Consider the following 24,328-nt stretch of genomic DNA (forward strand, 5'->3'; position numbering starts at 1 on the left):
TTTCCTTCCATTTAAATGACTGTAGTCCTAGTGGATACTGATTTCCTGTTTCTATGTACTTTTCATCATTCTTTCTTGCATCTCTGCAATCATCATAGCATTTCTTTTACATTTCTATTACATACATGTTTGAAAATTTAACTACTTCCCAGTTAATGAGCTGCTTTGTTTTAAGTTCTTTGCTAATATGAAAAATGTGGTTTTTTTTAAAATTTTGGTTATATACAGAGTTTGCTTTTTATCATTGTCCTCTTTGGGACATTTAACAAGAAGTAGGAATCCTATATCAAAGAGTATGAGTATTTTAGTCACATTTTTACTGTAATTCAAAATTTTCTGTTGGAAAGTTATAATATTCTTTCTCAAAGTTTATACCCATTTCCCTAACACTGTTAAACAAGTGCTTTTTTATTTTGATTTTTTTTACAATTTTTCCCCTAATCTTGCTTCCCTCCCTCCATCCCCTGCAGAAGGCAGTCTACTAGTCTTTACATTGTTTCCATGGTATACATTGATCTAAGCTGAATGTGATGAGAGAGAAATCATATCCCTAAGGAAGAAAAATAAAGTATTGTACCTTATTGCTGCACTAATGGAATGGGCAAGTCCATCAAGGTTGGTCATCCCCCCCATGTTGCTGCGAGGGTGCACAATGTTCCTCTGGGTTTGCTCATCTCATTCAGCATCAGTCCATGCAAATCTTTCTGGGCTTCCCTGAATTCCCATCCTTCATGGCTTCTAATGGAATAGTATTCCATCACATACATATACCACATTTTATTAAGCCATTCCCTAACTGAAAGACATTTCCATTAATTTCCAATTATTTGCCACCACAAACAGAGCTGATATGAATATTTTGTACAAGTGATGTTTTTTAATACATTACTAAAATATATTAATACATTACTAAAATATATTACTAAAATATATTATGTTTAAGAGTAAACATAATACCCCCCCCAAATAGACCCTCATGAGAAATAAAGGAAAGGGGGGAAAATGTGTTTCAGTCTGTGTTCTGATACCATCAGCTCTGTCTCAGATGGATCACATTCTTTATGATAAGTCTGTCATAAAAGTTACTTCCATATTTTGGCACTGTTGCTGTTGCTGATTGTAATTCCCTCCATTCATTTCTCCCCACTACCATCTATGATAGTTTCTCTCTCTTTTCACTCTGTTCCTCTTCTAAAATGTGCTGTCAGGGTAGCTGAGTAGCACAGTGGATGATCACCGGCCCTGAAGCCAAGAGGCCCTGAGCCTATATACCACCCCTGAGACCCAGAAACCACCTGGCTCCGTGGTCCTGGACAGGCCACCCAATCCCAGCCCCTTGCAAGAAGTAAAAAAGAAAATGTGTTATATCTGACTGTTCTCTTCTATGATCTACCCTCTCCTCTATCACCCACACCCCCCCTTCCCCCTTTCTCCTTCTCTCCTTTTTACTCTAGATGTCTAAACCCTACTGAGTGTGTATGCTGTTTCCTCTCTGAGCCATTTCTGATGGAAGTGAAAGTTCCCTCATTCCCCTCACCTCTCCCCTTCCATATCATTGCAAAAGTTCATTGTAAATAAATAATCAAGTAATTGATTGAAAATTATAAAAAAATTAAAAATTATCTTTTATACAGAATATCTTAGCGTATTCCACCTCTCCTTCCTCTTACTTCCAGTGCATTTCCTTTTTAGCCATTAACTTCATTTTTACAATATCTTCGGATTCAGCTCTCTCCATGCTGCATCTATAAAAGCTACTTCTACCTGCTCTATTAAAGAAGTTTCATATAAGTGTTATCAATATCATTTTTCTATGCAGGAATACATGCAATTCATCATCATTAAGTCCCTCATGTTTAACCCTTCTCCTCCACTGTCTATGCTTCACCTGAGTCCCATATCTGAAGGTCAAATTTTCTGTTCAGCTCTGGTCATTTCAACAGGAACACTTGAAATTCCCCTGTTTCATTGAAAGTCCATCTTTTCACCCTGGAAGAGTATGTTCAGTTTTGCTGGGTAGTTGATCCTTGGTTGCATGCCAAGCTCTTTTGTCTTCTGGAATATTATATTCCAAGCCCTACTAGCTCTTAATGTAGTTGCTACTAAGTCCTGTGTGATCCTAACTGCAGCTCCACGATATTTGAATTGTGTCCTTCTGGCTGCTTGTAGTATTTTCTCTTTTACTTGGGAGTTCTGGAACTTGGCTATAATATTCCTGTGGGTTGGATTTTTGGGGATCTCTTTCAGGGGAGATCAATATAGTCTCTCAATTTTTATTTTGCCCTCTGCTTCTAGGATATCAGGGCAATTTTCCGGTAGGATTTCTTTAAAAATGAGGTCAAGACTCTTCCTGATTATGACTTTCAGATATCCCAAAAAGCTTTTTTTAGGTTTTTTTTTTTTGTAAGGCAGTGGGCTTAAGTGGCTTGCCCAAGGCCACATAACTAGGTAGTTATTAAGTGCCTGAGGTCAGATTTGACCTCAGGTACTCCTGATTCCAGGGCTGGTGCTCTATCCACTACACCGCCTAGCTGCCCCCCATCCCAATAATTTTTTAAATATCTTTCCTGAATCTGTTTTCCAGATCAATTCTTTTTTCAATGAGATATTTCACATTTTCTTCTAATTTTGCATTCTTTTAGTGTTTACTTCTCATAAAATCATCAGCTTAATTTAGCTCCATTCTACATCTGAAGGGTATGTTTCCTCAGAGAGTTTTCTTATCTCCTTTTACATCTGTCCAATTCTGCTTTTTAAGCATTCTTCTCCTCATTAAATTTTTTTATTTTAGGTTTTTGCAAGACAAATGGGGTTAGGTGGCTTGCCCAAGGCCACACAGCTATGTGATTATTAAGTGTCTGAGACCAGATTTGAACCCAGGTACTCCTGACTCCAGGGCCAGTGCTTTATCCACTGAGTCACCTAGCCGCCCTCCTCAATAACTTAATGAACTGTTTTAACCATTTGGCCTATGGTGGTTTTCGCATATTATTTTCTTCAGCATTTTTTGGATTTCCTTGACTAAGCTGCTGACTCCTGCATCTCTCTCATTTCTTTTCCTGATTTTTCTTCTATCTCCCTTACTTGATTTTCAAAATCTTTTTTTGAGCTCTGTCAGTGCCTGAGCTCAACTTCTGTTTTTCATGGAATCTTTAGATCCAGGAGCTTGTACTTCCTCATCTTCAGATTGAGTATTTTGATCCTTCTTGGAATCATAGACAATGTATTTTTCAATGGTGTTCCTCTTTTTTCTCTGCTTACTCATTTCTCCAGTCTGTGCCTGGTCTTGGGGTGCTTCCTGAGCTTTTGAGTATTATTGGGACATCCACTTTGGGGATTTTTTGCTACACCCCACTGGGACCTTTATTCTCCAAGGGCATATGCTCTCTTGCCTGTATTTTGATATGTAGATGACCACAGGTACTCTCCTCTGCCCTGGAGCTGTGAGGAGGAACCCCTGCTATCTTAATATGGAAGGCCAAACTGCAACCTGGATCTGAGTGTGGGCAAACAGGAGAGTCCTGCCCTAGGGTGAGCAGAGAGCTTTCTGCCATCACCCCTGACCCCCTTACCATCTGTGAGTTATATTCTGGAGGTACAGGCTGGTTCCCACCCACCCACCCCGGGATTCTCACTGCAGGTTCTATGGCCAGTGCTCCTCACCCCACACTCATCCTGGTGGAGAAGAATTCTCTCATGGTCCCTTCAAGCTGTTTTTGGTGATCTCTGGGTTGTGCTGTGCTGGGCTGTGCTGAAGTGAGGCTTTTTTCCAACCCCGGGTCTCAGTGTAACCCACCTTTCTCACTGAACTTCTGAGTTATCTTGGACTGGAAAAATGTACCACTCAGCCTTTCTTTGGGTTCTGCCCCTCTAAATTTTGGCTAGAGTCATAATTTGTTGACTTTTTGGAGTTTTTGGGAAAAGGAGTTTATGGGAAATGCTGCCTTCATGCCACCATCTTGGTTCTGCCACCTAAACAAGTGCTTTTTAGCATGTTTGTTTTTTCAACAATTCCATTTTCTCTTTATTCCCTGGGAAAGTTAATATCTTCAGAAATTGTGTCTGAAGATAATTTTATAGTCACTCACTCACTATGTCCCCCATTCCCATAAATTATTCTATCTCTCTGTGAAAATCATAAGACTCAGAACCCTTAGAAAACTCACTCAAGGTATTAATTCTATTATCTTCCCTATTAAAACTTTCTTACCTAATTTTCCCTACTTACCCAGGAACTACAAGATGTATGTAGATGTATATCTGTTTACACAATACATATATATGAGAAATCATTTATATATATATATATATATATGTGTGTGTGTGTGTGTGTGTGTGTGTGTGTATATATATGTGTATATATATATATATATATATATATATATATATATATATATACACATATATATATATACACACATACTTGCCTTGCCTTACCTCAAAGACTTTCTGTTGATACAGATGGCCTTGGTACACTTACACTTTAGGGATTTTTTCTCATATTATTAGTTCTGATCCCTAGTTCAGAAATCCTACCTACCTACATTATCATCTGTGTTACTCTTTTGATAATATTTATGTGTTTATGTGTATGTACACATAAATATTATCAAGAGTATTGAAAAAACATGAAATATGTATCTATAAAATATTTACATGATTACATAAATATGTATTTATAAAATATACTTGCACATATCAAGGATAAAGCCCTCATATGTATATGTTTGAATGTATTATATAAACATCCATACATATTTATATGAATACACATGTGTATTGTGTTGTTTTGTATGTATGTATGTTTCTTATTGAAGTAATATAATCTCTGCATTTTCATTAAAACTATTACTTTGTAGGGTTATAACAGACTCACTCCCTGATGGGTATGTAATGCATTGTGGTCAAAGTATCAACTAAAGAAATGCATGCTCAATGTTGCCCTTCCTAATTCTGACCAGCTTACTGTGTTAATTTATTATTTTGCTACATTGGGAATAAAAGCTGACAATGTGTGAGTCAATATTGAGGCTCTTTGGAAATGATGAAACTGTTCCCTTATTAGTAACTGAGCAATTATCCTTTAAATGGAATTGACTTCTCTCCCATCACTCTGCTTTGCTTCTCATTTCAGTTGCCATCACATGAATACTCTTTGAGCCTCTTGCTGGAGGCAGGAGCTTGTGGGGGAGGATGGGATATATGCCCTTACCCTGCTGACATGGCCAATGTGACCATGTGGAAGTTAGAGCAGGGAGACTTTACTAAACTAACTTGACCCTGGCTAGCTTTTCTGCTTTTTCTCAGGAGAGATGTGTCCAGGTTTGGACTTTATCTTTTGACTTTGAGAGAGCTTTGGTCCTGTATCTTTTGGGCAGAGATGGAAGGGAAAGGTTATCATTGCATTTAATAACTGACCTAAAAGGATCACTCCAAGCATTGGCCTGGCTCTCCAGCAAATATGAATTTTGAGGAAGTTATGACTAGCTGCTTATGAAAGAGAGAGGAAAAGAAGAGAGACCTCTCTGACTTAAAGTTGGTGTAAAAGTGGAAAGGAAAGGAGCAAATAGAATAAGCATTTTTAAAACCCCTACTATGCATCAAACTCTTCTCAGTATCTCCTTTGACCCTCACAGTAACCCTGTGAGGTTTGTACTAGTATACCAACTTTACAGTTGAAGTTTAAGGCAGGAAGAAGGTTATATGACTTGCCAAGGGTTACAAAGTCTTTAAGTGTCAGAGCCCAAATTTTAATTTAGGGTTCCCTGTATACTACTACCTCTGTTACCTAAATGCATTTCCTTCTGTACACCATTCTACCCATAATGGGAAGGAAATAAATGATAATCTAAGTGATACATTTATTATTTTTATAAATATCCCAAAGTAGGTTAAACTTGAAAATAGGACTTCTGGAAGAGCTAAAATAGGTGTTGGTGATCTGGTGAGGGGCTATAGGTGCTAAAGAGACACATTTCCCTCTCTAATGCATTTCATTAGATCTTAAGAGAAATCTGTCTGTAGGGGTGAAGTTGAGAGCAGTGATTAATGAGAATGCCCCACCTGGACAAAACTAGATACACGCTCTTTGCAATTCAATTTCTCATCCAATGCATATACTTCTTCAGCCATCATTTAGCTTTTCTCAATGGACACAGGATCTATAGCTCTCTCAGACTCACAAGGTTACATTCAAATCAAGATACACCCAACCTAAAATTGATGTTTACTTACATACTCAGAAAAATAAACACAAAGAAAAAAAGGCAACCAGGGCCCTGATTCCCCTTGTTATAGCTGTCTTATAAGAGTAGTTGTAAGAATTACTTGGGTAGGGGAAGAGCACCACCTGACTCCACTATTAAAATGTGGGAGATAATTAAGAGAGACTAGTTAGCTTCTCTTTACTGTCAATCAAATAAACCAATAAAACCTCATAGCTACTTGGCTATATTCATAAACTAATCAGGAATTAGGAAGGGCAGCTTTGCAATGCCTTGATCAACCCAGGGTTAAATGTTGCATTTACTTTGCATTATATGTATATAATGCATATTATATGCATTATGTCTATTGAGTTAAGTAGAGGAATAGTAAAGATAATTCTAATTTTGCTATCAGAATCATTTATGGAAGAATACAATTATTGTTTTATGAAAAAAGTCTGATTCCGGTGTGTGTCAGAATTGAGGTTTAATGTCATTATAGCAATTTCTTAGTGATAGTACTTACATTTTAACATATCCATGATCTTATTGATTTTGATAATTCTAACATTGTTGAAGTTCTAAATCCATATTTGTATTCATCTTATACAATTCATTTTTATCCATACATTCACCAAAAAGCTCAACCCAATAGAATATATATTTTTCTCTAAAATACTTTAGTATTTCATAGAAACTACTATAACTCCCGGGTTGTCCATATCTTACTCTTTTGACATGACCAAATACCTCTTTTTTATCCATTGTACATTTACTAGATTATATTATTTTTCTTTATGCAAGTAAGTCACTGTTGGTTATAGACTACAGTATATTTGTTTCTACCATGCCCTTCCATGTAGCTTAAATCATTTTTGAGACTGTATCATGAATCAAATCATATGGCATAATTGGTAAAATATATTTGCTAAAAAGAGGTAATTTTGTGGAAGAGTGTGGTTGATAATCACAATTTTCCAAATGTAGTCCATTTTTCTATTTTCTATATAATCTTATCTAAGCTGGCTAGATCAATGTGCAATATTTATCTAAAACATATGATGGATAGACTTATCTTCCTTGTTCATCTAATGGTGTGCCATAGTCTAGATATTGTAGTTACTCTTCATCCGTGTGTGTGTGTGTGTGTGTGTGTGTGTGTGTGTGTGTGCTGTGGCTGGTTTTTTCTTTCATGAATAGTTGAATAAATTATATATAAATAAGATGATTATATCACTCAGTGGATAGAGTTATTCCTGGAAATAGGAAGAACTGAGTTCAAATCCAGCCTCAGAGACTTAGTTGCAGAGTTATGCTGGACCAATCACCTGACATCTTTTTGCCTTGATTTCCTCAACCAAACAATACGAATAACAACAGCATGCATCTGCAGGGTTGTTTTGATGATCAAATCAGATAATATTTTTGTCAAGTACTTACATGATATATAGTAAAATCTATATAAATGCTAAGTCTTATAATTGTTAAGATTAAATAAAGAACTGAATCTGGAGAACTGGTTTTCCATTTAGACTCTGCAAGACATCCTCCATAACAGATCAAACCCTTCAGGCAAGCATACATGTCTCATTTTATGTTGGTCTTGCTAGTATTAATAAGCTCATTCATCAAAGTTATTTCATTAGTTGTCTTTATTAAGAAAGGTCTTGCCATGTTCAGGAGAGACAACTTGTTGAGAATCTTTAAGCTTCTGTTTTGTTCTCCTGATACAATAGCTTTTCTTTTTTTCTTTGTTTTTGTAATCAATAAACAATAAACAATGGGCTTGACTGTTATATACCTTACACATTCAGTAATTTTGATGCCTGCAACAGTGTGACCTACTATAAAACCTCTTGTGAAAGTCTGTCAGGTCTTTGGCTATAGATAAGAAAAACCTCAATGAAAGTATAGATCATTCTCATTAAGAGTTTATAAAAAATGAAGTTTAAAATTAAAAGGAATGATAGCAGGTCATCATCTCTGCTTTCAGGAAGGATCAAATTTGGCACCTTGTCAAAAGAATCTTCCGTTTACTCAAGGAAATACCTTAATTGAACTCATTCTAAGATTTATCAGTTTCTATTTTCAGGCAATTCATAGTATTACAGAACCACAAGTTCTGATAAATTTCTTTCTTATGTGCACAACCGCGAGAATATCTCTGATTCATCTAGAAATCCTGGGAGTGAATTTATTCACAGCAAACTATGGCCTTCTTTTCCTATTTGATAGTCTAAATGGGGACTGGTAATATTAATATTAATTATATAGGACAGTACATTCATTTTAGTTGAGAAAATATGCATTTTAAAACTTCATTTCCCACTTTGTATTTCTTAACCACGACCTTTTCTTGAACAGTGTCTTCACTAAGTTGACTGATAACCAATTTTTTCATTGAAAGAGAAAAATGTAAAGTTAAACATTATACTAAAAGAAAGGGAAAAAGCACTTCCTATTAGCTACCATTAAGTTCAGCTAGGTGATCAATATTATATATAATTATGTCCTAGATAAACAATGTTTTATTCTTATTAATATAAATATGCTATTTATTATTAGTTTTAATTAGTTCATCATCTAATAATATTATTTAAAGAAAGTTCTCTAGGCACTCATTTCACATATTGCAAGCTCCAAATGTAGCAATGAAATGAATATCATTTTTCCTTTTTCAGGAAAAATAATTTTTTAAGACACTGATCATAGAATATAGGAATATTCATCTTATTAAGAAGTTCTGTGCATTTTTTTCACTTGAAAGTAAAACACCATTTTGATCTGGGGGAGATCTGCCTCAGAATTCATTTCATCATTGAAAATAATATCAATGGGGGCGGCTAGGTGGCGCAGTAAATAGAGCACTGACCTTGGAGTCAGGAGTACCTGGGTTCAAATCTGGTCTCAGACACTTAATAATTACCTAACCCTGTGGCCTTGGGCAAGCCACTTAACCCCATTGCCTTGAAAAATCTAAAAAAAAAAAAAAAAGAAAATAATACTAATGGCTGCATGTAATGATTTTTGAAGATAAAACAAAAACAAAAGCAGGTGTATAAAATAACTAAGAATTTTTAAAGATCTCTTTTTTATAACTTTTTCATATTTTCTTTTATGTTTTTTACAAATTCACCTCAGACTTTAAGTTTGTTTTTACCATCCATTAAAAACATTTCCCAAAATTTACTCTTTGAAGCAGTTAAACATTGTTTCTCTATGTATATGAAAATGTATTTATATTAAAATTTTATTGGTTAACATGTCTTCTTATGCCATATTAAAGGTCATTTCCTTTCATCTTTGACTTTTATTCTATTAGAAACAACCCAATAAGAATATTTCTGTTATTCCAAGAATAAGATTTTCATAAAACAGTGAATACTGAAGAGACATACTGCAGGTGGCACTCTTTAAACAGATCTCTTTAGAAAAAAGAAAATACAAAATGTGTCAAAACTCTAAGTTCCTAAAGATGGCAGCCTTTCCTTTAAAATATATATATATATATATATATATATATATATATATATATATATATATATGTTTAGCTTGCTATAAACAAAATAAAAATAAAGAGAATAGCATTCCTTTGAAATATGAAATCTGGTGTCTTTTTATACTAATAATGAAGAAAAAATATATTGCTAATGATTAAAGGTATGAAAAATAGAAGGTTTTGCATCACCTAAGGTTTTTATTGACATTATTATTGATGGTACATTGTCTTGGCTCTACTGAAAGGAAATTCAGAGAGTACAGTTACATAAAATGTATAACCTTAGAAAAATATTCTCTATTTCCATTCACATCTTCTAACAAGGGACTAATGAATTTCAGTGAATATTGGCAACTCATAGTGTCTTTATTCTTTATAGGCATATTCTATGCCTATTTAAGAACTCTGAAGAATTTCTTCATGTTTCATTTTTCCTTTCCATTATGTTTTGACTGTGTGCCTAATTGCAAAAAAAGTAGTATAGTAGCTACAGTCCTTAGGCTTTGCTGAACAGATACATAGTCCTTCACATACTGGATGCTTGGAATCTGAGGGGATTTTTTTCTTTTCATCATGGTCTTGCTCAGTAGAATGAATATAAATGAATATCAATTTATATAAATATATATATATATATATATATATATATTTAGAGAGATAGATAGAAGATAGATAAACAAAAAGAAGTAACTAACTTCTTACTTTGAACATTGAATTCCTGAATGATATCATTCTCCAGCTCCAGAGAGAAGAAAGAGCATCACCATGCATTGATTAAAAAGCTAGTGCTGATTAAAAACCTAGATACTGGGGCAGCTGGGCCGCACAGTGGATAGAGGACTGGCCCTGGAGTCAGGAGTACCTGAGTTCAAATCTGGCCTCAGACACTTAATAATTACCTAGCTGTGTGGCCTTGAACAAGCCACTTACCCACATTGCCTTGCAAAAACCCTAAAAAAAAAACAAAAACCTAGACACTGTCCAAGGCACAAAATGATGAATAAATAGACCTTTTGGAACTTGCAATCTCCCAGGGAGAAACAATATATACAAGACAATATCTTCTTTTTAACATTCATTTCTTAGTAATCTCCCTTCTTTTCAGGACTCAGATCAAATGCCACTTCCTACATTTTTTAGTTCCTGATTTCTCTGTTTCTTAGAATTCCCCCTTCCCAAAAGGGCTTTGTTTATAATTTGCTAGTACTTCATTTTTGTTTCTGTATCACAAAGGGGTATTATAATATAGGTGTTTTAATTTCATTTATTATACTGACTGCCTCTCCTGCCTGGAATGCTCTCACTTCTCAACCGTTATTTTTGAAAGCCCTGGCTGGCTTCTTTGAAGACTCAATTCATATACTACCTTTTGCTTGAGACCCTCTTAAGTTCCTGATCAAGCCATTTGCTGCCAGTTACTGCTGAAGTTAACTTCTTTATACTCTGTGTTTTAAGGTGTTCTGTTACTTAAATTTTATTTCCCTCACGAGTATATGAGCTTCTTGAGGGCAAGACTATTATATATTTTTGCTTTTTGTGTAGTACATATTCTAGAGGTACTCTATGGACTCCAATTCAAAATTTCAAGACATATCCCCAGATCTATTCTATTTTCTTAGGTCACCAGAGTTACTGCTAAGGGAATGGTAATGTTTTAGGGGAAACCTTCCTAATGCTATAATTCACAAGTCACTAGTATAGTATGCTCCTCCATCATGGTTATTTAAGTCAGTAAGACTTAACTGATTTTGAAAAAGGATTGGGAAAGTTGATATAGTTAGGCAAAACATTTTCCCCTAAAAGGTAATAGCATATTTTTCTATACAAACATATAGACTCCCGGGGAAGTGGGACCATGGCTTTAATTTATATTCTCAAGTCTTTTTATTAGAGTTCTCAAAAGGTTTGCCTTGGTTAAGTTAAGCTTTTCTACTGAGCTTTTTTGTAGAACTTTGAGTCTGCTTTCCACATCTTGACCTTTATATCCTTGGTTCCTTTTGGAAACACTAATGTCATTCATTTTGGGGATGCTTCTTGGACACCAAGGAAAAATTCCAAATCTTCTGGACCCTTGGAAGAAGTTCCTCTGCCAACATGTAGCAGAAGAGACAGAGGCAAAGAATATAGCTTCAATGCTCTTAGTCAATTAAGTTCATTATAGAGATTTAACTGGAATATTCTTTTTTCTCAACTGCATGCTTCTGAAAGGATGAATTTCAACTAGTTTTATGGTTTTATGTCAAAGGATGTGACCAAGTCCAGCAGATAACCCAAATAGATTTTTTGATATAGGATGTGTAAGCCATTTAAGCCATACCCAGTGAATAATTGAGATGTTTTCTCACCAAACAAATATTTCATGGGTAAAATAACTTATCTCTTACATTAGATAAACTGTGATGACTTGATTGGTTTATCCAAATGGCCCCCACTCTTATTTTTACATCCTTAGTACTGAGTACAGTATCTAACAGTAGAAATCAATTTGTTCCTGCTTCTTGCTTGATTGATTGAATTATCCCCAGACACAGCCTCTAGAAACATGGCCTTGAAAGAGTTGGTAGATACATCCTCATGGAAACTTTGCCAAAGATCACTAGGTATACATGTTGATTTTGAAGTCTTCACTACGTTCTATCAAACAACTTTTAATTCAGTTTTTTTCCAAAATGACCAAGATGAATTTTTTTTAACATTGCCACTGCAGAAAGGATTCTGTTCACTATAAGATGGTTTTTACTCTCTATTCAAAATAAGTCAGTCATTTAAATTATTATGAAACTGGTAAAAAGAAAAATTATAAATGATAAAAATATGTGAAAGCAGAAATTACTTGGTTACCAATAAAAGGATTCCTGAAAATAGACCTATTTATATGCCTTTTCCCCCTTAGGTAACAGAAAAGAAGCAACAGTTAGAGAAATGTTTGAAATTGTCAAGGAAGTTGCGGAAGGAAATGAATGCGTTAACAGAGTGGCTGGCAGCTACAGATACAGAACTGACAAAGAGATCAGCAGTTGAAGGAATGCCTGCTAATTTGGATGCTGAGATTGCTTGGGGAAAGGTAACAACATATATTATTGTGTGTTCTTCTGACATACATGCAAATATGCTTTTTGCAAAGAAAAATGTGAATACATTATTTGTCCTCTCTTCCCTTTCCCTTAAAAGCCCTAAAAAATGCAATGAATATTACAGTAGAATTCTGGGTCCCTATCACACAACCCAGATAGGCTATATATTCACCCACTACAGTTCTAGGTTACCAAGAGAGGTTTGGGAGTATCTTTTCATTTCTACCATTGGCTTAAACTTTACTAGTTGTGTTCTCATAATTGTTAGGCAACAGTGACTAGCATCCCGGTTCTATCTAACTACCTAACACAGAATAGTTTGTATGAAGTGATATTTATTTTGATGAGAAAGAAAGGACAAAGTACAAACATTTTCTCCCATGTTTCAGGGTCACACTTTTCCCTATACCAATTTAGGATCTGAGAGAAATAGTTTCAGCTTGACTCAGTTTCTATATAGCTATTATCCTAAGAAGCTCATGTCTGACATGGTGCCAGGTGACTCCTTGTGGGTAGGTATCACTGGGCTCAGGTCCTGAAGGTCACCCAGATTCTGAAAGGCCAGTAACCAATGTTTTCTTGATCTTTTAAAAGTCACAAAGTCATATATTCCATTATCTAAAATGGAAAAAAACAACACAGAAGCTAAGGATCAATTACCTTTCAGAGGAACAAATGGGCTCAGAAAAGAAGACTAACCCAAGTTCTTTCCTCTTATAGCATTTTCTCTTGCTGAATAATGTGAACAAATGAATCTCTGAGATCCCTGAGAATGCAAAAAATCTTCAAAATGGCCTTAGCTGAAACGTTTTTGAATGCCTCTTTGCTTATCAAAGAGTCTTCTTATCACTTCATTTTTAACCACCTAGAATTAGCTGTAGAAGGTCTATACATGCTCCACAATCTCTCCAAGCCATGTTCCATGCCATCATGATTATGCTAGAAGCAGAGTACATAGACTTCCCATGTAGAATGATGCTATTAGAGGATCTTTGCACTTGAGCCAGACCCCTAAGCAATTCTTTAATTCTTGTTTATATAGCATGATGAGTATTTCAACTTTATTCATAGTAATTCTCTGAAATAGTCCATGTATCATAATCCTCATTTTAAAAATGATATAACTTTGACTTAGAAATAACTATAAGGTCAAATAGCATTGACTCTTACCTCAAACATGTACAATATTTCTCATAACTGATCATCAATATTTTTTCTTCTGATCAGAATAATTAGTTGACTTAATTGTTGGGAAGATTTTCCCTTATACTGAGCAAAAATTTCATCTTCTGACAAAATGAATCCAATTTATCTGCATCACTTGATTTGAAAACCTTCTATCTTTATTACTGAGTGGCTTACAATTTTCATTTCTTACATATAGACAGTTTAAAAGATTTTATTTTAGAAGGGACCAAAGATTAAAGTAAAAAGGTCACTTAAGAACAGTGATGGGATGATTAACATATATATATATATATATATATATATATATATATATATATATATATATATATATATATATGGATTCTGTTCTCTACTATAAGCCAGGATCTACTTCTTTAAAATTTTAGGTGTTATATGAATGATAAAATAACCTGTTGAGTTCTAACATGCTAAGCTCACTATCATTTCCCTGTATATATTAGACTAAAATACTTACAATCTTTCATCCCTTTTGGCAGAATGAAATAAAAGTTCTGTGGACAGGAGGGTACTAAAATGAACTTCAAATACAAAAGACAACAAATCACATTCAAAATAAAATGAGAACTTGGATTTAATTATTTCCTCTTTTTGAAGGTCTAGGAAGAAACACATATGGAAAATGGAAGGAATACATTGACAGCATTTTAGAAACAATTTCCATTCACCTCCTACTTTTTGTTACTCTAGGGAATCTCCCTGACTATCTCAAGTTAATGAAGTGTATGTGTAAATTTAATGGAACTATATCATGAAGATGAGCACAGCAGTGAAGTAGGGCATCCATGAAACTACAGGGAAGAAATGACTCTCATTCACCTAATCAGAATTATAGAAGTTTTTAACTGTGCTGGCCTTGTCTTTTTTCTCCATATAATTTCTACTATTTAATATTCCCCTAAAATCAGTAAGTCAGTTGATATTTCTCTGGCTTTTTTAAGATTTAGAAATCATTGTTATTTCTCAGAATGCAGCTTTTGAAGTAAGTAGTCAAAATAATTCTTATTCCCATTTTAGAAGAGAGATCATGGTCAGAAGGTCACAGGAAAGTAGGAATTTGATTTTAGGTCTCTTTATTCAAAATCCATTCCATTTTTTTTTCCATTCTGTGTCCCCTTCCACTCTAATGAATCCTAGGAGATTATCATGTTAACTCAAAAAAATGAAATTTCTGAACTGTGATATTTGCAAAAAAATAGTAGACTAGCATTTTTTTCCCTTCTGATACAGAACTGTGATTTTATTGATGTATGGAAATACCTAAAAGGAAATTCTCTCTACCAGTGGCAGTTTTCCAGTATTTTTAAGTTTTGTCTGGTGCATTGGAGACTTAACAATTTCCTTGGGCCATTTAATCATTTAGTGTGAGAAGTAGCAGTTAAATTAAGGGTATTCTAACAATGAGCCTGGTTCTTTCTCCTTGTAACCATAATGCTTCTGAATTAGCCTTTATCATATAAAATTCTTGGGTGGACTAAAAAATGTATACCTCCTGTTAAATAAAGATATTTCGATTATAGAAAATGCAGATAGTTAAATATTGGTAGTACTGTACTTTTTGAATTCAGTATCTGCCCTAGTGTTGCTTTTGTGATTATCATCACTGAACATAGTACCCTGTAAATAGTTGGTACTTCAAAAATGATTTTACTTTTTAATTATTTAAAAAGAATTGAAATAGTAGATAACAAGAAAAAATTTAATGAAAGTGAATTTTTTTTCACTTTTCCTCCTTTCCATTCTTACACATTAGATTTTGTGACCTGACCTATTTCTTCACTGTTATTTTTTGTCAAAAAAGTCATTATTAACTACTCACCAACTATCTACCCACCAATTGAAACAAACATGAAATTCTACCTAAATTATATCATTCTCCATTTTATAAATGTATAAGATAACTGATATCAGTTCAACAATGATATATTCTGAATATCTAGAACAGGACACACTTATGAAGATAATCTTTGCTATTTAATAATAATAATAACAATAATATTGCAGGGGCAGCAGTGGTAGTAGAGATAGCAGTGGCAGTGGTGGTGATGGTGGTACTAATAATATTTGTAAATCAAACTTTACTAAACATAACAATATAACCTCTATATTTTTTCATTTCTATTCTATAAACTGATGGATAGCAAAGTCAATATAAATAATGTAATAGACTGTATGAACATTTTCTTAATATATTCATAATATTTTCAACAAATTTAACAAACATTAACTAGTTTCTGCAATATATTATTAGATACTGAGAATAAAAATATGAAAATAAACCCAAAATATTCCAGATCTACCATCTTTATTAAAGTTAGCATGTTTCTTTTCATTTAATCAATGCCTTTTATTAATAATATTCACAATATTTCCAATATCACATACAAGAGTCAATAAACTCCAGAGTTAAATTATATATTTTTAAAGAATTTAATTGTTCATTTCATCTTGATTTTAAACATTGGTGTATACTTGCCAACTACCCAGAGAGCTTTCAGTTTTAAAAGTAATTTGTTTTCAAATATAATGTTGTTGCCTTCTGATTTATTTATGCTGAAATGCACTCTTTATTCCTTAACAAGACTTTTGATGGCTTGTTCAATGATCTTTCTACTCACTCTATTTAATATGTGTCTCTCTAATAATCTGAAAGGCATTTAAAAAATTTTAAATGAAAAATGCAAAATTAGTTCTATGATTCACAAAAAATAATCTGGTCATGAACTTTTTGAGATTTCATAATATATTTCTTCATATTTTTGCTCAAATGAGCAAAAAATGTAGAATATGAAATATCTCTTGGAAAATTTGACAAAACTTAGTTTTACTTATATTATACAATTGGAGATTAGTTATATTTCAGAAAAATCCCTGGTATCAAAGATCATACAGATATATATATATATATATATATATATATATATATATATATATACATATATGTATGAATTATATATCATATTAAACTTTTTAAATTATAAAATTTTTAATAAATAATTAATACATTTGAATAAAATAAATAAATAAATAAATAACAAATAAAGTAATTTCTATAGAATTTAAAGATTTAAAGAAAACTTTGCTCAAACCTGGCCTCTATAGGTTGGCTAGTAGGAATGTTATTGAGAGAAAATTGAAACTCACAATGAATTCCCCAATCATACAGTGCAGTGTTGGTAACAGGATGTTAACCATGTCTTTGGATTCTCAATGACAAAAATAATGAAAAAATTAATATCACAACAAAATGTACAAAGTGCTTTCATTAAGATCTATCATATAGGTAATATAAGTATTCTCATAGCCATTGAGCATGCGAAGAAACAAAGATTCAAAGAAGTAAATGATTTTTCATGTTTCCCAGTCTAATAGCTACTGATATCAGGACCCATAGATCTCCTATCTCCATGTCAAATACATTTTATGTGCTCTAGAACTGCCTCCATGTTCAAGAGGAGGAAAAGAAATTAACAAACTCATGTACTACTCTTTTGCTATAACTTAAATTCTGAAAATGTTATGCTTTTAAATCAACTGGCTTACTTTATTCATAGTTATTGTGTGAAGAATATACCAAGAGAATTTGACATTCTGGTGTGAAATATAGGTAACCAAAAAAATCTTTGGAACTTAATGCTTTATACTGTACTAACACTTTTGTGATTCTCCCTCAATACAGATGCTTACACTCACATATATGCTCATATGTGTATACACACAGATGCACATACACAGGTATATAGCCAAATATAAAATAAGGAAAATAGAAATTTAAAAACAATCTCAATATATTAAATTTGAGGAGAGAAGATAGCAAACTCCTTGGCTCATTCACTAGTCTGGCAATTTTAAGTGCCAAAAAACTTAGTTCCTCTAGATATTTGTCTCAAATCACTACTTCTGAAAGGACAACTATGACTGTGTCATTTTTGCGTTTAAGAAAGAACTTAAGTGATTGTTCAAATATAACTTTTAATAAAATCAGTAAAAATAATCTACTAATGTTAGTATAGACCCTAAGGTCTATATTTATTATACATATACATACATGTATAATATATATATATATATTATACATATATATACATATATATGTATAATTATAAAAGTTTTAGTCTCAGAAACTTTTGAGACACCTTCCAGAAGATCAAATTCTCTTGGGACACACATCTATATATGTGTGTATATATATATATATATATATATATATATATATATATATATATATATATATATAAAAGATATCTATATATAGATATATATATTTGATTATTGCAATTAAAATATACATATAAAATGTAAGCACAGTTTTATGTAAGATGTTTATCAATCCCTATACAACTCCTTGACTCTAAGAAAGTCAAAGAAAAGGAAAGTATCTTTCAAAATTCAAATGTAACTAAAATCTCTGCCTAGCATTCTTTGGGAAATTTCTTCAGCTCTCTACTCTCCTTACCCTAGACAGACACAGGGGGCTTTAGTTAAAAAATTTATTATTATGTAACAAGAACAAAATTTCATTTTCTTTATTGTTTAATCCTGAAAAACATTGTATATCCCTATTTTTAAAAGTAAAGCATACTAATTTATCTGTGAAGTGAAATAAAACCAGCAGATCATTAACTTGATACAATGAATGCATCAAGCAGCTGTTACTTTAAAAAATGGAACATCTGTTAAATGCCATTGGAGCCACCATTCACTGTCATGGGAATTATGGAAATAATAACTGCTCCTTAGTTTTTGCTTTCCCTAAAATTCAACTTATATGTATTAATTATTAATTAAAAGTTTAATAAAAACACAATTTAGTTTTCTATGGCCTTTGTAAGTTTTATTTTTTAAATCATATTAACAATTTAAAATATACACTAAAACCACTGGTAATAATGTAAGGCATAAATGATGAATTTTATAGTAATCTTAACTCTTCAAGTTGCAGGGGAAAAGAGAGCAATCGTCTTGATTCATTCATTAGGTCTGGAAATTTTAACTGTCAAAAAAATTAGTTCCTTTGTGTACTTTGTATAAAACTACCACCTATAAATCTTCCATCACCACAACAATCCATGGCTGTGTCCTTTTGTGTTCAAGAAAGTTCTGAAGAAATTGTTCAAATATAACTTTTACTTAAGTCAGTTAAAGTGATCTATCATTGTAAGTATAGATCCTAAAGTGTAATTCTCTAAAGTGTAATACTATACCTTCTTTTCAATGGGTTGTTTAATCTCAGAATTTAATCATGTTCTGAAAATTCTTCTGTGGCTACATAAGTAGACTTTTTAAAATAGATAATGGAAGTTACGTGATTTTTCCACCAAGCATGTCTTGTTATATGAGCATTTATTCTTACATGAACTTTGCTTTCTAAAATATTTTGGAGACACCACAATTTAAGAAGGATGTCCATAGATGGAAGAGAATCCATATAATAAACAAAAGACTGTATGTGTCATATAAGCATCAAGTGAAAGAAGTGAGAATGATTAATTGGAAGAAGAGAAGACTCAAGAGGGAGATCACTGACTGCTTCTATTTTAAAAGCTGCCATAGGAAATTAGCCTCATTTTAAAAAAATAATTTTTGGCTCTGCAAGGCAAAAGCAAGAGCAATAGGTAGAAATTTCAGAGAAGTATAGTTAGACTTGATGGCAGATAAACCTTCTTAACAATCAGAATTGCCCATATATGAGAGATTGCAAATTCCTCATTGGGAGGCTTCAATCAATAATATGGTTTTGTTTTGTTTTGTTTTGCAAGGCAATGGGGTTAAGTGACTTGCCCAAGGTTACACAGGTAGGGAATTATTAAGTGTCTGAGGCTGGATTTGAACTCTGCTTCTCCTGACTCCAGGGCCAGTGCTCTATCCATTGCACCACCGAGCTGCCCTGAACAATAATATGGATCTTCATTTCTGAGGTTTTCAGTAGAGGATATTGTTTACAACCATAATTGACTGAAGGGTATAAAAATACAAAATCCTTCTATATTTGTGGTTTGTTTGTGGATTATAAAAAATATTGACTTCTGACAGCAAATTGAAGGCTCTATTCCACCATGGAGTTTCTCATGCATTTGTTAAGGTCCTTAATAACTATAACAACTCAATGATATGTATCTAGTGAGTCCTAAAACAAGGTGATTTGTGCTTAACAAAGCACTAGATATGACAAGGAAGGCTAGTACTTTTGATGTGAGGGTTATTGAGTCCTTTTCAGAGATGCTTTTCATCTTTGGTATCCACCTAATTCACCTAACTATCACCTATGACTCCAAGAAGCCTTAGAAAACAAAGTATCCACACAGAGGTAAGTTTGAGCAGATGGGTTAAACTAGGTTGAGGGTAGCTCAGGAGTCTCAAACCCCGAGTGCTTAAAACTTGGTTAGACTACAGACCCCAAGATCATCCATAGCATCTTGAGCCATCATCAAATGTCTTGACTCACTGGAATGTGATGATGTTGGAAGAAAAAGTGAGGCTGATTAGTTGATGAAACTGCCTAATTTAAATCAAATTCCTACACAAATTAAAAGACTTCACAGCACCATTTCATACTTTTTTCTTTATATCATAGTCCTGTGGCAACAAGCAAGCAATGAAGCTGGAGGTGTAGATACATGGGAGTTGTTGTAGTCACAATCCTACACATAGGCATCCCAGGTCATAGGGTTGTCTTCTCCCTGGAAGTAGCAATGGAATTCAGCACCCCCCTGGATCTGTGAGCAACCTTTTAAAGATCTCATTATTCACCTTCTTGTATGAGAAAGAATCTAGAAAAGGTGCCTTAAAAGTTGTCTGCTTACCCAGCCCTGATCTCATTACTATGAAAGATGGGAATTCCACCCATAAAAAAAAGCTTCTGTAAAGATGATCCCATTTACCATTGGTACATGGAATATATGCACACTCAAAGACAACACAAGATTCAATTGATTTAGAAGACTAACAATTCTTGTTGCAAGAGAACTAAACAGGTATTATATTCAAATAGCATCTTTGAGTGAAACAAGACTGATAAATGAAGATTAGCTTACTGAAGTTGGAGTTGGTTACACATTTTTTTTTCTGGAGTGGCCACAGTGAAGGGGAGCACTGTGAAGCAGGGGTAGATTTTGCAATCAAAACTAATCTTGTCAGCATTCTGTCAAGGGGAGGGGGAGGGAAGGAATGGAGGGAAATAAATATAAATCTCAAAACCTTGTGAAAATGATTGGCTAAAAACTACCAATGCATGTAGTTGAAAAAGAAAATAAATAAAATATTAAAAAACTAATCTAGTCAATAAGCTTGCATACTTTACAAAAGGAGTGAACAACAAGCTCATGAAAATGTGATTGTGACTTTCAAGAAAATGCCATACCACTGTCATCAGTACTTATGCTCTCACCATCCATGACAAACCCTAATGAGGTCAAAGAAAAATTTTATGAAGACCTAGAGACTCTCCTGACCAATGTGTCAAATACGGACAAGCTTTTAATTCTGGATAACTTTAATGCTAGAGTGGACTCAGACTACACATGGCAGGGAATCCTTGGGAGGAATGGAGTTGGAAATAGCCACAACAGTGGGCACCTACTATTGAAGACTTGTGTATTGAATCTCATCACTACACTTTTTTTTTACCTTTTTTACACTTTTCCTTAAAACACTTTTAATAACATTTACTTAAATGCAATAAAGCTTCCTGAATGGACCCCTTCAGAAAACATTATTTAATAAACTATGTGATTGTAATACCAAGAGACAATATGTGAGATTGATTAAGGCAATGGGTGGTGAGTGCTGGACTGATCATAGACTTATCCTTTCAAAGATAAATATTTTCATTCTACAAAGCAGCTCTAAGGCAAAATGACTACCAGAAGAATTAATGTCAACAGATTAGAGCACTTCTTTGAACTGAAACAGTGTGTTGCTAACTTGGAGGGAAAGTTGAGACAACACATAGTTGACAACAGTGGAACTAAAAAGGAGTTGGCAGCTTTCAGAGATTTGGAATATAGCTCTGCATTTGCTTATCTGGGTCTCAATACTTGAATACATCAAGAAAGGTTTGATGAAATGATGGTGAAATTCACAAGCTGTTAAATGAAAAATGGGAACTCCATCTCTAAGGAGGCATTATTCAGTTCCATCAAGAGTAAAGTACAAGTGAAACTTAAAGAGATGCAGGATGCTTGGCTCAATAAGAAAAAAACATGAAATTCTTTTTTATGCTGATGCTCTGAAGACTATTTATGGATCAAAGACCCATGGAGCATGTCAACTACTCAGCACTGATTAGTAATTGATTAGTAATAGGTTATGATCATAGAGAGATGGGCTGAAAACCCCCATAGTGTTCTCAACAGACTATAATAAATAAGTGTTGAATTGACCTTGGGTTGTTGTCAGTCCTTCCCTAGCTTAAGTTCCAACTGAAGAAGAGCTTTTGAATGGTATTAGGCTCCTCTCATGTGACAAAGCACCTGGTACAGAATCTATTCCAGTTAACATATACAAGATTGGAGATCCATTGCCCATACAAAAACTGACTGCAATTTACCAGGTTATATGGCAAAAGGGAGGTTATTCCACAGGAGTTCAAGGATGCCACCATTGTCCATCTCGATAAAGGCAAAAGGAATACATTGTCCTTTATGGACACAGCAGGTTCTCCCTCTTAATCATTGCTAGGATTTTTGCCAGAGTCCTCCTTAATAAGTTGATACTTCACCCAGAAGATGGTCCTCTACCTGAAAGTCAAAGTGGCTTCAGAAAGAGCCAAGAAATTGTTGATGTGGTGTTTGTTTATCAAAAGGACAACTCCAGGAGAAATCCCAGAAGCAGAATAAAACTGTATATAATGTTGGTAAATCTGACTAAGGCCTTTGAAACTGTCAGTTCCAAGGGCTGGAAAATTATGTCAAAATTTGATTGCCAAAGTCATTGATCTGTATTGCCTGTCATTTTCACAAGAGTATGTATGCCTGGGCTCTTGTGCTTTCCCAGTCATCAATGAAATGAAAAAAAAAGGCCATGTGCTTGCTCCCAAGATTTTTTAACATGATGTTTTTACTCATGTAGTCAAATGTCTTCAATGAGAATCAATGTGCATTGTTGTGAGCATCATTAGTCATTCATATTCATATAGTCAAAACATGGAATTAATGATGAGGTTATGTTAAGTGCATTGCTTGCAAACAAAGTTAGAGATCAATAAGCCCTTAGTGCTTGACTCATTGCGTTCTTGTATAGATATTTATTTCTAGGTCAGTTGACAGAAAAAGTAGAGCAGAAAAAAATTCAGATCAGAGTCAATAAATTTAAATTTTTTCAACAGACCATAGACCATACATAGTTTTTTTTTATTACCATCAGCACTTTTATTCAGTCAATATTGTTCAAAATGGTAACTAACAATTATTCATTTTCATTCTCAGTACATCTATAGTCAGAATTTTCTTTTTTTGCTGTTTTTGTTTTTGGCAAGGCAAGGGGGCTTAAGTGATATGCCCACAATTATACAGTTAGGTAATTACTAAGTATCTGAGGTGGAATTTGAACTCAGGTTCTCCTTGACACTAGGGCTGTTGCTCTATCCACTGCACTACCTAGCTGCCCTTGTAATCAGGATTTTACACGAATCTGTTCATATCTGTGTATAGTTAAAGATGTAGCACAGGAATTTTATTCTTGCATTGTATCTAAATACATATGAAACAGTTACATTATATGGGCAGGGGAAAAAAACATGAAAATAAATAAACTAGCATCATACCAGTTCCATGAGGCAATTACTTCTCTGAAGAGCACAGTGATGATCCTGATGTTTACACCATTAGTCATAGATAAGTTCCTACTATCAAGGAAACCTTTCAGAAAGTGTCATAGCCTCAGAACTATCATTAGAACCCACATGAGTAAAAACTCAGGACTGGAAAATAAGGATCATACTTGCCTTTGAGGGCATAGCAGAATCAGGTGTATTGTGGTGAATCCACTATTTAGCAAGATCTCAAATCCTTGAATCTTTACCATCAGTTCCAGTGATTTACTACTCCATGTCTAAGATACTGCATCGTAATTTGGATTTCCATAAAGTAAAAGTCATATTTTTAAAGTACTATAGACTATCATATTACTTGGCTTTTCAAAAATGGAAACAGGAAGTAGCAAAAGAATTTGGAACTCACAGTATTAAAAAATGATTGTCAGAAAATGCATATGTAATTGGGAAATATTTAACAAAATAAAAATGTATTAAAATGCAATATTAAGGAAAACTACCCCTAATAAAATAAATTAAATATCTGATTTTCAAATATATGAACATATGCTTGTGTATATGCATTTCATAT

General features: G+C 33.7%; 1 protein-coding gene across 7 annotated transcripts in view; it reads left to right on the plus strand.

The window, feature by feature from the left end:
• DMD (dystrophin) overlaps nucleotides 1–24,328 on the plus strand; it is a 2,282,785-nt gene that overhangs the window by 934,880 nt on the left and 1,323,577 nt on the right. For all 7 annotated transcript variants that reach the window (XM_074220296.1, XM_074220284.1, XM_074220285.1 and 4 more), the window contains one exon: nucleotides 12,599–12,769. In XM_074220296.1, coding sequence (XP_074076397.1) covers nucleotides 12,599–12,769 — 171 coding nt within the window. The remainder of the gene's footprint in view (nucleotides 1–12,598; nucleotides 12,770–24,328) is intronic.

This window comes from Macrotis lagotis, chromosome 1 (genome assembly GCF_037893015.1).
Source record: "Macrotis lagotis isolate mMagLag1 chromosome 1, bilby.v1.9.chrom.fasta, whole genome shotgun sequence".
NCBI lineage: Eukaryota > Metazoa > Chordata > Mammalia > Peramelemorphia > Peramelidae > Macrotis > Macrotis lagotis.